This window comes from Echiichthys vipera (assembly GCF_963691815.1).
Source record: "Echiichthys vipera genome assembly, chromosome: 19".
In the NCBI taxonomy this organism is placed as follows: Eukaryota; Metazoa; Chordata; class Actinopteri; order Perciformes; family Trachinidae; genus Echiichthys; species Echiichthys vipera.
The window spans coordinates 3,563,063-3,579,074 of record NC_139844.1 but is presented as its reverse complement, the minus strand read 5'-3'; the positions used below and the strand labels follow the sequence as shown (position 1 = coordinate 3,579,074).

Genomic DNA, 16,012 nt, shown 5'->3' with positions numbered 1-16,012 from the left:
CTTCCTTATTGTTCACGGTGGGCTCTGTATCACTGATCAGCTGATCTCCGGCGGTTCGAAACCCATTCAGAGTGCTACGTCACCTCCGGAGTCTGGTAAATCCCTCTGGGGCCTTTTTTGGTAATGGATACACGGCGAGTGAACGGCCATTTGGGAGAAACTTTACGAGCGGCCACTCTATAGGGCTAATGGAAACACGACTACTGTCTCTACAGGTAGCTCTCTCTGTGAGATCTAGCATATGCTGCTCCCTGCTCCAATACACTACAAGTCTAAACACCACTCCAGGCCTGTTTAGAGAAGCTAACTTTCAGCACCAGATCTCAGCTCGCATAACCCCCATCCTGTTTGTAGGCAGTCATATGTATCTTTGTGGGGAGAGATCCTTGGAATATTTCTTCCTCTTTTGGAAGCTCCATGTTGGGTCCAGCAATTTCAACAATTGTGCTGAGGGGACTGCGGCTTCGCACGCATCTTCTATCATTCAAGATTGGCAAGCTGTGTGTGTAGGGTGGAGGAACAGTGCCAGAACCCTCCTTCCCCCTCCTCTCCTGAAGCCCTGCTGCCAGAGATGAGAGAGATGAGGGTTGGGGATGCAGGCATGTCTCTGGGCATGTGCAGACACGTCTGGGCAAGAGTCAAGCTCCTGCTCAGTACTGCCCCCTCCTGTCGAGCTGCCAGCCTGTCACTGCTGCACAAGAGAGTCAGAAGTGAGCCTCAGCATCCTCAGCCTTTGTTGTCTTCATTTTGACGCTGCTGTTATTATCCCTTATGTAACACGGCGATTAAACACAGCGCATGCTCCGACAGCAGTGTGTTGATAAAAGCCCTGGCCCAGGCTGAGGATGACAGAAAGGGAATGAATCAGAGCGTGGTGTCTGCAGCACAGTTCACCTCAGATGACTCTCAGCACTGCGTATCTGTCTGGGGCTGATGATGTCACAACCGTTATAAATACTGTATCTCCCTCTCTCTGCACTGGCTGACCGCACTTTACATAATTCCAGACCTCAATCCTCTCCCCTCCACTCAGCTCCACCCACAATCCCCAGCGACGCTCTTCCTCTCCATTTTTGTTTAGTAATTTCTTTAAGCAATGGGCTGCTTTAACACTGTGTTTGTCTGTCATAAATCATAGATACAGGGTTGTTGTCGCACTCATCCATCTGTGTTGCCTTGGTCAGAAAGTGTACAGGAGGGAAAAACTGGACCCTCAGCCCACTCCATCTATCTCACTTGCACCCCATCAGATTTAAGATAGATTTAATAGTTTCTGTATTTAGTCACATCTACGGTTCCAGCTGCTTAGCTCATGTGTGTGTTCAACAAAAACTGTGCCACTGCATGCTGATAAGTGTAAAGTGGGTTGATTCATATTGCCCTGTAATACAGGCACATTTTTAGTTTGATGCTCAAGTGATGACATGTAGTCTGATGTGCGACTGGACTGGAAGGTTGCAGTGGAATTTTTTTTTTTGCATTTGGTACTTTGTTGTCTCGATGGCCTTTTTCTTTTTCACATTGCAGATTTTGAACATGATAAAATTATTCAGGCCATTTCTGTAGTCTGAAAATGGGGGGATCAATGGAGAGACAATAGTGTCAAATTGGACCATGTAAGATCCAGGGTTGTCACGATACTAGAATTATAAAGTCCATACCAATAGCCAGGAAAATACTCGATACTTGATACCACGGTAAGAAAATTACAAAAAATGAATGCGGAAAAAATCAACACAAAAGTTGTCTGACGTAGTGCAAAGAAAAAAACACACAACTGTAGAGTCTATATAAATATGACAAATGTTTGTTTTTCTTGTGTTGTAAAGCTCAGGGATTTGTGTCATTAAAGACATTAAATGATTCCTTAAACCTTGGATTCAGTTGGTGAATCAATTCTTGTTAGTCAGGTTTCTCCACAGTGTAAACCGGGATCGGCTCCATGCTAATGTCTTCAGCTCCAGTCCTGTTTATCTTCTGTGTTTCTGCTGACTTGGCTCCATATTATCTCTGCTGATTAAAGAGAGTTGGTTTAGCAGCTGACTAGGGGTGGAACAGTTTATTTAAAAAATCTGTCCCGTTCGGTACGCATGTCACAGTTCGGTACACGTGTGTACCATTCGGGTTTATGAGGTGCAACGTAGCGTAAGCCTTCATGACAGCTGTCCTCTTTCGTATCCATCTCAGTGCGTCAAATCCCAGCATGCTGGGAGACTTGCGCCACAAGGCTACGCACGCTCCCGCTACGCTCTTCTTGGTGGGTTTCTGAATCCTCTCGCTAAGCTCCGCTCTGTTGTTGTTCTCAATCGTTTCAATCTGGTTAAATCACCACATCAATGTCTCTTTCTACTGTGAAAAAAAGAAAAGCTGACACAGAAAACCGTCAGTTCAACATAGAATGGACAGAGAAGTTTTTGTTTCCGTGTCTGTGTGTTTACTCTGCAGCCATATCTGAGTGTAAAGAGGAGAAGTTGATAAAAATCATGCTACTCTGCATTTATGTTACATTTTTGTCAGTCCAGTTTTTGATAAATAAACTAATATTTCATATGTGTGTCAGCCTGGTAAAGTAACTAGTTTTACTGAAGTATCAGATAAATGTAGTGGAGTAAAAATTAGAATATTTCCACTGATTTGTAGTGGAGTAGAAGTATAAAGTAGCATGTAAATAAAATACTCGAGTAAAGGAGAAGAACCTCAAACTTTACTTTAGTCCAATAATTGAGTGAAACCCTCTGTTTCACAGGTTTGTTCATTTAACAAGGATTGTTTTTGACACGCTTGTTGCACTTTGAGGTGATGACTACTATTTATATTGATAAAATAAAGACAATATATGTACTATATTGGATTATGTACAATATCCATTAATGTGATGCTCGTGTTTTTACAGCCCCTCATTTTGGATCATTTTCGTAAACCGGCCTCAATCCCACATTAATCTAATAACCCTGATGTAGCCTATTTCAATCAGTTCAGTGATTGCTGTTTGTGCGTATTTTGGTGAAAGAAAACCTATTTTCTTCATTTTTTCTAAGATTTGATATTCTTACCTAGAAGGCAAACAATTGTTTACCTTTTTGCCAACTAAATATGTAAACGCGTAAATGCAGCAATGTGTCTCCTACTGTTTCAAAATCTCACTTCACTTTCATTTAAGATTGTTACAGTAATCCCTAAACAAGCTGCCTTATTATTTCAGTTCATGTCCTTAAGAATATCTGATTAAAAAATAATCTGATTATTAGGCTACAGATCTGATACATGGTATTTTTAGAATCTAAAAGAAATAGAAAAAACTGTGATATGAACCGAAAAGTGGATTTTGTGAACCGTTCCACCCCTACAGCTGACACGTTTTCTGTCTCATTGCTGGTTGACTTTTCAGACACGTTATTGTGTCATCCTGTTAAATTAACGTCTCTTAACATTAGACGGGCAGGACTGATGATGTTAGCTGCTAAGCTCCACCGTTAACGTCACTGTTTATTAGACGCTAGCCGCTAGTTTACATCCTTAGCCTTTCCCTGGTCATTAGCCTTGTATGCTAAATAGTTCCAAACGGCACTTTTGCTTTGCTCATTTTCTACTAAAACTGGCCTTGAAGCTCCTCCAGCAGCATAGTGTTGTTAACGTGATGAGTGACATTACGCTTCATTTGGAGGAGTCGGAGGCTGCACTGTTGATGGCAAAAGAAAGAATTGATTGTATGCTTATTACTGACGAGAGATTTTTGCCACATAGAAAATAAATTTTTTTAGTTTAAATTAACACTACCAGAGCAGAGAGGGGATGTACTGTATGCCAGCGTCAGAGGAGATAGTACAGTATTTACAGTGATCTGTACAAATCCGATACACAACCCTAGTAAGATCATACTGTATTCCCAGCCTTACTAGTCTCATTCCCAAGCAGAATACGTACTAAAGTTTATTTTTTACTCACTGAAAATCCAGGACAAAGAAGCTGTGAATAATGTAAGGGTGAAATATAAGATATTTTTGCCTCCTAAAGTTGGATATATGAGAATAAATTGTAAGCCTGATGTTCAGTAAAGTTGTTGTTGTGTTGCAGGCCAGAAAACATGTCTCCACCTCCATGGCGTGTTTCCCTACATCTACGTACCATACGATGGCTACGGCCAACAACCAGAGCGTTACCTGCGGCAGGTGGCCTTCAGCATCGACAGGGCCCTCAATGTTGCCATGGGAAACCCTGCCTCCAGTGCCCAGCACGTGTTCAAGGTTGTGCTCGTCTCTGGCATGTGAGTGACCCATGATTTCTGGTTTTACAACTGAGCTGCTAAAGCCTTTTCAAAATTCATGAAATAACAAGAGGAAAATCCCTCGAATGAATGACCCAGGTTTATATGCAGTATTTAAATGTGCTCTTTTTTTGTCTCTGACAGGCCTTTCTATGGCTACCATGCTAAGGAGAAGCACTTTATGAAGATCTATCTGTACAATCCTCACATGGTGAAAAGGTAAGGTTACTGCAGATCCATGCAGTTTAATCTGAACAGCTTGTTTGATAACTAATGAATGCCAGACTGTGTGAGCATGACTCTGCCAGCTCACTTAACTGATATCGATTGCTGCATATTCAGTTGTACGAAGTGATTGTCTGAGTATGAGTTTGTGTGCATATGAGCAAGGAAGCGCACAAGAGCGATGGGCGTTAGTGGTGACAAGGTGAGTGGTAAGAGTTTTGCAGCTGAATTGGTACTTGGCAGAGAGTGAGTGACTCACAGAGAGGGAAAGAGAATGAGGACAATTAAGCTGGAGAGAGAGAGAAATGAGGAAGGGAAAAGGCAGACTTAAATGCAGACCAAGGAAGAGAAAGGCCCACAGTAAAGAAAATACCTGACAGAGCAATGAAGAGACATTCAGGGGAAGAGGGACGCAAGAAAGAAGCATAGGGTTAAAAGAGGATGGGAGAGATGGAAAGACATGGAGGAGACTTTGAGTGGCAGGTCCGACTGCCCTGTAAATCAGTCAGGCAGCACAGAGCTCTGACCTTTAAAGGGGACATGACTCCAGGACAGAGCTTAAACACTCACACAGTAAACTGCTCTTTATCTGGCAACCAAGTACTGTAAATGCAAGGATTTCTATGATTGAGCGTGGTTCTGGAAAACAAATGGACATTCAGCATAGATTTAAATAAACCTTTACATGTTTAAAGAGGCACTCTACGGATTTTAAATGTCAAAGTCAATTTGATAAGCAGAACTTCTCTGCCTTTAAAACACCAGTTTAGACATATATCCTAATCCTGCAGTAATGCATCATTTAATTTCCATTTAATTCATTTAAACACACACGGCACTGAGCACCTAATTTTTACACACTTGTAGCACCAGCCACAGACTGACAAACAGGCAAACTTGTAGCAGTCAACGTCATTGTGTAGCTGAGGGAAAATGACTGCTGCATTTGTGTAATTGTCTTTAATAAGCATGTGTGTGTTGCAGATATGTTTCATTATGGAGTAACCTCTGTTTTTTGTAGGGTGTGTGAGCTGTTGCAAAGCGGAGCAGTGATGAACAAGAGTTACCAGCCCCACGAGGGCCACATCCCCTACCTGCTGCAGCTCTTCATAGACTACAATCTTTACGGCATGAACCTGGTCAACTTGGGGGCTGTCAAGTTCCGCAGGGGCCAGAACAAAGGTAAAGGTTAAAGACACAACTCACCCCTCAACTCAGGAAAGAGCGTTCTCTTTTCCTGTATTCCAGGGCCCTTTCCTTCAATGTGGCTTACCTCACTCAGATTAAAATGTCCCTAGTTATTTCTTATCTAGATCATTTGGTTCTTTGAAAGCAGTTTGAAAATATATCTGGTAATCCTGAATGAAGTTATCTTGAATTATATTGCGCTCTTATTATTGAAATAACTGACTGCAGTTACACGAGGAAGGTGGGAGGGGAACCTTCCCAACATGAAGTGGGGCAATCGATTCATGGACATCAGTCTCATTTCATGTGTGATTCTGCATTTTTTTACGGTTGACAATGTGCTCCATTCTGTTAAACACAAACAGTGATTACTGGTTCTACAGTTGACCTTAACAAGTTAACCTCTACTATTTCAGCATCAAAGCCTTCTACTTGTCTCCTAGACTCTATTCCAACTAGGTTATAGGTTCTATTCTAACTATAGGTAACTAAGTGTTACCTATAGTTAGCACTCCTGTATTAGATATTATTAACATGTCTTTATCAGCAGGTTATGTACCACAGTCTTTTAAAGTAGCAGTAGTAGTAGTAATTAAACCTCTTCTTAAAAAGCCCAGTCTTGATCCAGAGGTTCTAGCCAACTATAGACCTATATCTAACCTTCCTTTTCTCTCTAAGATCCTCGGGAAAATAGTCGGAAATCAGCTGTGTGACTTTGTACATAATAATGAGTCAGGATTTAGAGCGAATCATAGCACTGAGACAGCACTGGTAAAAATGACTAACGACCTTCTTATAGCTTCAGATAAAGGACTTGAATCTGTACTTGTTTTACTAGATCTTAGTGCTGCCTTCGACACTATTGACCATCACATCCTTCTACAGAGACTGGATAAGCTGGTTTAAGTCAACCATAATTATCAGTATCATATTCTATCACCTTAGTTCTAGTTGTTTCTACTATTTATATCACTCTGATATGTAAACTACCGTAACATATAAGTCATATTCACATTACTATAGATATTATTATAGTTACTGTTACTTTTGTGGTTGCTTGCATCTCTGGGACTGTCTCTCTGTCTGTCTCTGTCTCTCTCTGTCCATCTGTCCGTCTTTTCTCTCTTTCTCTCTCCTTTTCTTTCTCCCCAACCGGTGCAGACAGATGTCCGTCCTCCACAGAGCTGGGTCTGTCTGACGTTCCTGCCTGTTATAGGGAAGGTTTTCCTTGCCCCTGTTTGCACAAGATTGCTGGCTTAATACTAAACGCTAAATTATGTTAGCAGTTGCTATCTATGAGTAAGTTAGCCAGCCTACCTCCATGTAGCATGTACTCCATGCTGTTTATTGATGAGAGAAGACATGGGTGCGTTCACAGGAGTCTGGTGTACGTGCACTGACGAGCACTTGATGGGAGAGAGCAGAGGAGCACGGTGGTAGAAGGGGAGGGGCGTGAGAGTTGAAAACTCAAAATTTGAGTCAACTCGATCTGCCAGACTTGCCTGCTGCAGCTTTAATTACAAAGCTAACACATAAGCCAAATCAAAATCAAGCAAACAAACAAAAACATAATGATGAAATCTGATGTTGGCCCTCTCTCCCACCTCCTCCCTCTCCGGGCCCGATCTTGGGTTAGACTTGTTTGCAGGTATGCTCCTGTGCTGTTGAGTACGTGGCCTACTTCTACTGTCACACTGGACACACTGCTGTTTTCTGTCTCTGCTGGACAGTGTGGGTGTAGCCAGGTGTCTTCTGCGCGCTGCATTGTTCCTCCCGGCTCAGGCCAGGGAAGGCTGTTATCCATGCCTTGTGTCATATCGACTTAGCCCTAATCTCACCCCAGCCTCAGGATGCCTCTGTAGTCTTGTGAAAGCTCTCTCTGTTTTCAACTCTATTGTTGGCCTCTCGCTTCTTTTCCCATTTTGTCTAGCGGTCTTTGCTCTCCCGCTTTACCTGCTGTCACTGACCTATTTGAATTTCTTTTCCCTCTTTGGTTCTCTCTCGTCAATTTAAGCCATTTTGTTCACCAAGGAGGCAAAAGTCAAAATCAGTGCAAGCACGCCGCGTCATCAAAATTATTCAGGGAGCTTCTACAGCATCAAAAGGCGTGAGGACAGAACAAGAACAAACATGCAGATATTGTATGTTGGTGTCTGACACTGTGCATTCTCAAGGCACTGTCTCTTGTGTTTGCCTGAGCTCCTTGGAGCTCTGTCAGCCCTGCAGAGTGAAGATGCAGACACACAGAAGAACTGGGCAAAAGTAGCATGTGTCACTTTGTGAAATGTAACCAGAATATTAAAAATTACTTATCAGGCTTATGTTGGCTTTTTTTCTCCTAATTTTAGCAACTCTAAACCTAGCTTTATAAAATTCCATTTTCATCTGTGGTGTAGAATCACAAGAAACTTTGATGGTACGTTTTTGGATCTCTGTCTCTCTGTTACTGCTTCCTAAACACTTGCCTTTATATGTCCAGCAGACACTAAGCAACATTAGTATTAGTTTGGTAATGTGATTCTGACACCAACTATCTAACTCGGAGAGCCAATATCTGACTCTGTAGCTGATTAAAGGTAATTAGTTAACCAAAATAAAAGTTGCAAATCGTGAAAACAAAACAATGAGCTAAAAGCTAAAACATTCGTAAAGCTGGATGATAATTATCTGTGGGTTTATGAAAGTGCCAAAACCCTTTTACATTACACAGTCATTTGATCCATTGTTCATTTTTTCCACTCGCTTATGGAGCTGTTTGTTCCCTCCTCTCAGATCTGATAAATATTGCTCCACTCTCAATTTCACAGCGCTTTACTCAATGCTTGATCCAAAAAAAAAAGAAAAATCGGTGGAGAGCGGGCGCCATTTATCCGCATGCGGAACCTGTGCTGCAGTAAAGTTGGATTTTCCGGGCAGATTTTTTCAACTACAACTCCACTGTATCGGTGATGTGCAGCGGATTCCAAGCAGAATTGTTTCACCACATAATAGTGTTGCTGGTGTACGCTTTTTGCTAACAATCAGCGTTTTGGTGGTACTGATAAGTCTCTTTCAGGCCTGTCACAGACTATTGGGTAAAAGTTGTGTTTAGTCACTTGCATACTGTATTTTCTCTTCTTTGCACATCATAGATCATAGAAAGATACTGTATATAATGCTAACAACTATATATATATAAGGCAGTGATTTTCAACCTTTTATGAGCCGCGGCACATTTTTTACATTTACAAAATCCTGCGGCACACCACCAACCAAAATTACACTCTAACACAGTAATACATATAGTTAATATGTTTTTTAATGTATTTATACACTCACTTAGTGTGAAACCTGGGCCTGTTTTGATGAACACAAAATGGATATCCTGGCAGATATGGTACAAAGACACACACAAAGCTCTTGCTCAACAGCTCTCAGTCTTTCTCTGTTTTTAGTTTTTATCGCAGTCAAGCTTGAGAAGCTCAGCTCATACAGATATGTGGTAGAAAATGGGGCTGTGCAAATCCAAGATGGCGCGACCATAGCACTCTTGCGGTGGTGAAGCGAGAGTGTATAGTAGTTTATAGTTTATATATGAATGAAGATCCAAAATAGACCATTCATTGATAATTTCCCACTGCACACCTGATGATCTCTCATGAGAGGCACACTGGTTGAAAATCACTGATATAAGGTATATATAATACTGGAGAGCAAAATTAGAGAAAGGTTATAAATACTTGATTTATTCTGAAATATTGTTATTTTTTGATTGTACAGAATTTGATCGAATATCCACTGTGGCTGTACCACTGCTGTACTAGCACGTTTTTTTTTATACATCCAAGGCACTTCAACAAAAACCTTTATCTTGTGAAATGACAATGATCAAAATGAGAGAACAGTGTTGATTGTGTCAGAAGAGAAGATTTCAACAATGTTTTCTTCTCCAAGATTCAAAAATGAACAGCAAGTGTAGAGGCCACAGCTTTGAATGACTTCAGCACATCTGCACCCACAGGACATCACTAGTTTCTCACACTGCTCTGGTTTGATCTTGGTCCATTCTGACTCACTCTCTTCCACAGTCTGATTCTCTGAGCTTTTAATATTAATAGATATTATTTTGTAGCTGACATAACTGCTTCAGGTCACTGACTATATGACTCATCTGTACCCCGGGCTCCTGACTGTGAACAAATGCTCGCATTTCGCGCCCCAAATTTGAGACTGTGCGACTGAATTTTACATCTGGTCGTACATTAACACAAAATAATCAAATTAAGTCACGTCGAAAAATATTTATTGTGTTCACGTCCAGTTTTCAGTTTTCAGAATAACGTGTTACTCAACCAGGCCCAAATACAGGATTAATATGGAAATACGATTAATTGTGTGACATTCAAAGAACTTTTCACTCTGGAATTTTTGAATACAATGCCTTTGGATATATATCGTACAGTAAAATATAACATTATATTAAATATTAGTTCAAATAAAACGGTTTCCAATGACTAAGTTCCCTTCAGGGTGTATTCTGGATGACTTCAGGTATCTTTTCAAAAACTTGCAGAACTTTGCACTGTGGAATATGAGAATAAAATGCCCTTGGATATTTCCTGTACAATAAAAACTTAAAATGATATTAAAAATTCATTAAACCGTTTCCAATCACTAATTCTAGTATTTTTTAATTCTTTACTGTCATGACAGTGATGTTGCTGTGCACAATAAAAATGAAAACTTAATTTGAAACAGCACATTGTAATTTCTGCATCTATTATCAAAGCATTTATTAGTAATACATTGAAAATTAGTAGAACTGTGAATATTTGGTTAGCATGTTGATCTACGGTGTGTGCCCCTAAAATTTTGAGTTGGTGGCCACTGCTCCTAGTGAAAAAAGTAGTGTCTGTGGCCCTGGCACCTGTGCTACAGTCATTTTAATTATTTGATACACCTAGTGGTGCAACCAGGACACAGCATCAGTGATGGAGCCCGGGTCATCAGACATGCTCACCCAGGTGACCAAGCCAGCGATGATCAAGTCTTGACTTGTGTCCAGGTAGCTCATTATGCCATGCATCACCCTTCAACCAGAGCCAGTAACAGAAGGCTTCTTCAGCAGCTTCCAAGATGTTCCTGATGGCTTTCTTTGCAACCCACAAATCCCTGAAAGTCCTAGGAGGGTGAAGCATCTGCAGCCCACTGCAACTGGCTCACAGCGGGCCTTCCTACCGCTCCTCCGACACTCAGCCACCAGCTCTGCATATTTGGCTCTCCTCCTTTTTGTGCCTCCTCTATCCGATCTTCCCAGGGAACAGAAACTGTAGCTCTAACAAAACAGCTTGCTTGGTTGCCACGGACATCAGGACCATGTCTGGCCTAAGTGTTAAAGCTGCAATGATATCCAGGAATCTCAGTTGTCTCCCTAAGTCTACCTGGAACTGCATTTACACTTCGATTTCTTATGTCTCAGATAATCATTTTGATTGTTTTATGACAAAAGTAAAGTTTAACCCGGTAATAGAATAAAGCAGGAAGCACCGAAACAACGTTAAAAAAAAACAACAACAATAGAGCGTTACCTTTTAACCGAGGGAGCTTAAATCACTACCAAGAAGATCTGTTTCTGTCTTCATTCTACCCAAAAGTCGTCCGCTAGTGATTTTGACAAAGGTGAACCGGAAAATAAAGCCGTATTTCGCCCAGCTGAATGTTGGCGGAGCGCCACTTACTGTACCAGAGAAAGAGTTACTTCGTCATTTTCCATTCAACCCCCGCTCATGTATACGTGGGGAACTTCAATAATCTAATTATTCCCTTAACCGGGCAATGGCCATTTCCGGGTTACTGATGTGCATGGAAACGCACTGACTGATGAGTCAAAGCAGCTGCAGTAGAGCGGTGCTGCAACAGTGCATCCATATCTTCCTGTCCTCAGGTTGGCGAGGACGTCCTTCATTTTGCTTGTCCTTACCCAGCAGATGAAATCAGCATCGTTCCCAGTTTAAAGAATACTTTTTACTGCCTCGTACTGTAACTTCTGACTGGCGTGCTCTATGTCCGCTCTGCTCTGCACTCAGAACTACCATCTACCACCAGCTCAGCCACATTCAGTGATATGTGTCATAATATGTTAAATAAAACTGTGTACTGCCTCCGAAAAGTGTGGACGGGATCCACTCTTCAGGCAGTGAACCCAACAGTCACTAGGCCTCAGACCAAGGTTTTCCTCCTCACATCTTGGGTGAAGCAGACTCTCACAGGCCAATCTCTGCTTCCTCCTGATGGAGACTAAGCCTTTTTGATCATAGCTTATTCCTAATCCCAGGCCAGTACCCTGCTCATCATTGCTGACCTCTCTCCCCATCCTCCCCATCCAGCCCAGCAGGGCCACATTCACATGTGAGGGCATTAATGATTCAGGACAGGGAATTCCACACTTGACTTTATATTTAATCCCCATGCTTGACTCCCCTCCGACTAAAGCTGACTTCCATGTTTGATCCAACTCTTCACTGATGCAATCAATGGAAAGAGGGCTCTAACGCCTCATACAACAAAGAAACTAAAACACCCCAATAATAGGAACACCTGTTTACATTTTCTTCTCCCCTTAAGCTCAAACTTGAAAGCAAGTTCTTAATATGGGATGAAGTGGAAGACTGCTAAAAGGGACTGGACTAGTACAATGGGCCAGTTTAAGATGAATAGAAGCCTCAGTGTGTTTTGAAGTCCACTATACAGCCTGAACACAAAACTACAAATAGAATGTGTCCTTGAAATCACTGTGACAAAACAATGGTAAAAAGGGTGGCTCATTGTATCTACCTATACCAGTTTAGTTTTGTACTTCTGACCAACAGTATTATCAATGATAAAAAAGATGAATACTCTCCAAGTCAACAGCAACATTGCTAAAAAGAAGTCCAACTGGACAGGAAACCTGAGTAGTCCCATGATTAGACCCCAGGTTAACCTAACTCCGATAACAGTTTCCAATCCAGTCCTGGGTTAAACTTGACCTATTATACTTGCTGTCTGTGTGGCTATACAGTTTTTTTTAGAGTTTTTGTCATCAAGTAGGGTTTATTACCAAGATTTTAGGAGTGGTCACTTTTGGTTTCCCTCTGAATAAAGTGGTTGGTTCTAACCTGTTGGCTCTTGCACCATCTGTCCGATTCTTGTCCTGACGGACTTCACAAACACTAAGTCACCATTTTCACAGATCTAATGTTGCAGAACAAAGTCTACAAAACCTCACCTTTAAACTAAATATCATAAATCACAAGGTCCCCTTTATTAAATATTTCCTGATCACAGAGAGAGCGGAATTCACAGAGAAGTCAAGTGGAAAGGCTGTATGATCGTGTCTACTTTTCCACAGGCATACAGCTTATTAGATTACCAAACTTACATTTATTGTTTATGAATTAATGCACAGCAATGTTAGTTGTAAATACATGAACATGTTCTCCCTTTTTATTCTAGAACATAAAATCTATCCTACATAAAGGTTGAATATGGAGAATGAGCAGAGCATAGTTTCTCAAGAATATAGTAGAACAAAAAATAATTACAGCAGTCCGGTTGCCAGGTTAGTTGCTAAGTGTGTCAACCCATCCCTTCCGACAGTTAATAATCAAAATAGAAATGCACCACAATCAGCTTATTATGAGTGTTTTTTATGGTGATATAAAATAAAACTGGTTATTGTCCCATCCCTAACTGAAGCAATGCAGTAGCTCACTCATTTTAGGTGGTCATGTCAACAACTTCCAAATCCTTGAACATGAAAGATCATTCTGACCTTGGAACAGTAGTTTGACCAACCATTTCATGCTTTTTCCAGAGCTTTACTGAATAGACTTTGACTCAGATCTGAGATGACTGTCTCATCCATCCATTGCAGATGATGCAATAATCACACTTATATTTACACTTATATTTGCCACAAAAACATACAGTATATGTTTAATAATTCCCCATGTGTGTGTTTGTGTGTTCCAGGAGACGCAGAAGTGGTTCCAGAGAGGCAAACTCCCAGCAGTCGCCCCCTCATCAGCCCCTGGAAGAGCCCCTGCTCCTCCAAGCTCAACGACAGCACCCTGGGGGGCACGTTTGTCCGCTGGGAGGAGAGCGCCATACCCTGGTGAGTCCCACATGCACAGCCTCGGCTGCATTAGCTCTTACTGTACCTGACTGTCACAGATGACTACCCCTCACTCTGCAAGACACAATTCTCTCTCCATAGTTTGTCATCTCTCTCTTTGTCAAGAGGATCTCATTTATTGGAAGTCATGTAATTGTTGTTTTTTTTTCATAATTTTGGAAGGTATCTGCTACCTGTTTTCACCAATCCTCCTGTTTCATTATTGTTGAATTGACTTGAATTGGATTTACGCATTTATTTTCGACATGTCAAAAAAGAATACAAAATACAAAACTATACAAAATGAAATTAGTTCACAAATAAAAGAAAACACATTTATACAATTTACTCTGTCTGAAAAGGAGTAGTAAGAAGTTTTCACTTGTTTAATCCGACCCCTTTTTCGCAATTCAGTGATTGCTGTAATCTATATCATTTTTTACTGTATGTACAATCTGAAAATCTAACTATACAATATTAAATCTCGTACAAATGTATAAATAACATATAATATATAATATATATAAAGTAAAATAAAATAATCTAAGGGCTTACATATACACATCCATAGAAGCACATACACATACATATATAACCGTAAATATACATTTATAGCCCATATTTATACATAAATCTAATAAAACAAAAATCTAAATTGAATTCTAAAAATAAAAAATCAAGAATAATTTATTTTTATTTATTTCACTTCCAATGTCTCTTTGCAGTTTTTCCCTAAAATGGTGCCACATTTTGTCTTCATACATATAAAAAAAAAATGTTTTAACCAATAGTACTAAACATAATTTCCTGTTGGAGGTCTTGAAGCATTTTAAGTTTTGAAGTTATTATGAACTCAGTTCCATCTGCCTGCAGCTCCCTGGTCCTGGATGAGGTGGAGAAGCAGAGCACCTGTGAGCTGGAGGTCGATGCCGTGGCTGTAGACGTCCTCAACCGCCTGGAAATCGAAAGTAAGATCACTCAGGACAACATCTCTCCTACTGCACCCCTCCAGCAGTCTCGGACATTATTGTAGGCCCCTCTGACCCAGTTGTAGGAAGAAGACAGGACAGAAAGGTGAAAGGTCGTCTGCTTAATCATCAGTGCTGACGGTGCAACATGTTTAGCTAGAAAGACTGTTGGAACACAGCTGCTCAGAACACTTCCCTCTGACAATCTCCACACGTCAAATCCATTAGCAGTCCTAAACATATTCACAGTGGAGCTGGCCTAACATTATCTGACAGAGCCATGCACTCCCAGAACAGATGCAACTATTGCTTTGGTTTAGTACTGCTAAAAAGAAAAAGCACCCTTTGTCAGCTATCTTCTCCCTTAGGCTGCATGTTTTTTTTTTAACCCTCTTAGTTTTTTCAAACTTTCTTGTGTCAGTGATAGAGGCAGGATGTTTACTGTTGACTATATGGGATCTCACACTGCCTCAGACAGACTGTGATAAGTCTAATTGTCAGTTAAACGATTGGTCACCACAGCGTGACGTTGGGTTGCGTTTCTCTAAAAATTGAGTCCATTTCAAACATAGACTGTATGGAAAAATTGACGTAGCCTCACCTTCAGGGTCCGTTCTCTCAACTTGATCCAGTCGTCCTCGCCTAAAGGAGACTCCATCTTGTCAGACTTTAACTCCGCCTCATTTCCTCTTACAAAGAACATGTATGTGACATTGAGGGGAGTGAGATACGTCCATCTGGCTGACATTTACCTCCAGTGGCTAGCTGTCACTCAAGAGACCACCCCCCTAATTATTCATAAACTTTAACCTCATTTAAAATAAAAACTAGCCTGGTAAAAAAAATTCACCTCCCTCAGTGTTGTAATGGAGATATGAGCTAAACATACAGACAAGAATGTTTTTTTGTCCCAGGCCTTAAACAGGTTTAATGATGCTGTGAAAACGGCCTGTTTAACATGGGAGTCAATGAGAAACTGCTCTGTTATGAAACCTGCCCCTAGTGGACACTCAGAGAACTGAAGATTTTGGCACTTCCTGATTGGATCAACCAGGAAGTCGCTGTGGTGGGGGCTTGGTCTGTACTTGTCTGTCTGTTTTTATTCTGGTGTGTCACATTCAACGTCATGAACACAGTGGAAAATGCACATTCTATGGGAATCTGAAACACTCCGCTCACTCTCTTCCGTTGACTCTGTCACTCGCTTGAACCCATCCCCCCAACACACACACA

At 41.1% G+C, this 16,012-nt stretch overlaps 1 protein-coding gene across 2 annotated transcripts in view; it reads left to right on the top strand.

Moving 5' to 3' along the window:
* Positions 1-16,012, top strand: part of rev3l (REV3 like, DNA directed polymerase zeta catalytic subunit) — a gene marked incomplete at its 3' end in the record, with an annotated part of 111,079 nt that overhangs the window by 42,448 nt on the left and 52,619 nt on the right. For both annotated transcript variants that reach the window (XM_083933997.1, XM_083933996.1), the window contains exons 2-6: positions 4,075-4,264; positions 4,409-4,483; positions 5,511-5,671; positions 13,670-13,811; positions 14,685-14,779. In XM_083933997.1, the coding sequence (XP_083790123.1) occupies positions 4,075-4,264; positions 4,409-4,483; positions 5,511-5,671; positions 13,670-13,811; positions 14,685-14,779 (663 nt within the window). The remainder of the gene's footprint in view (positions 1-4,074; positions 4,265-4,408; positions 4,484-5,510; positions 5,672-13,669; positions 13,812-14,684; positions 14,780-16,012) is intronic.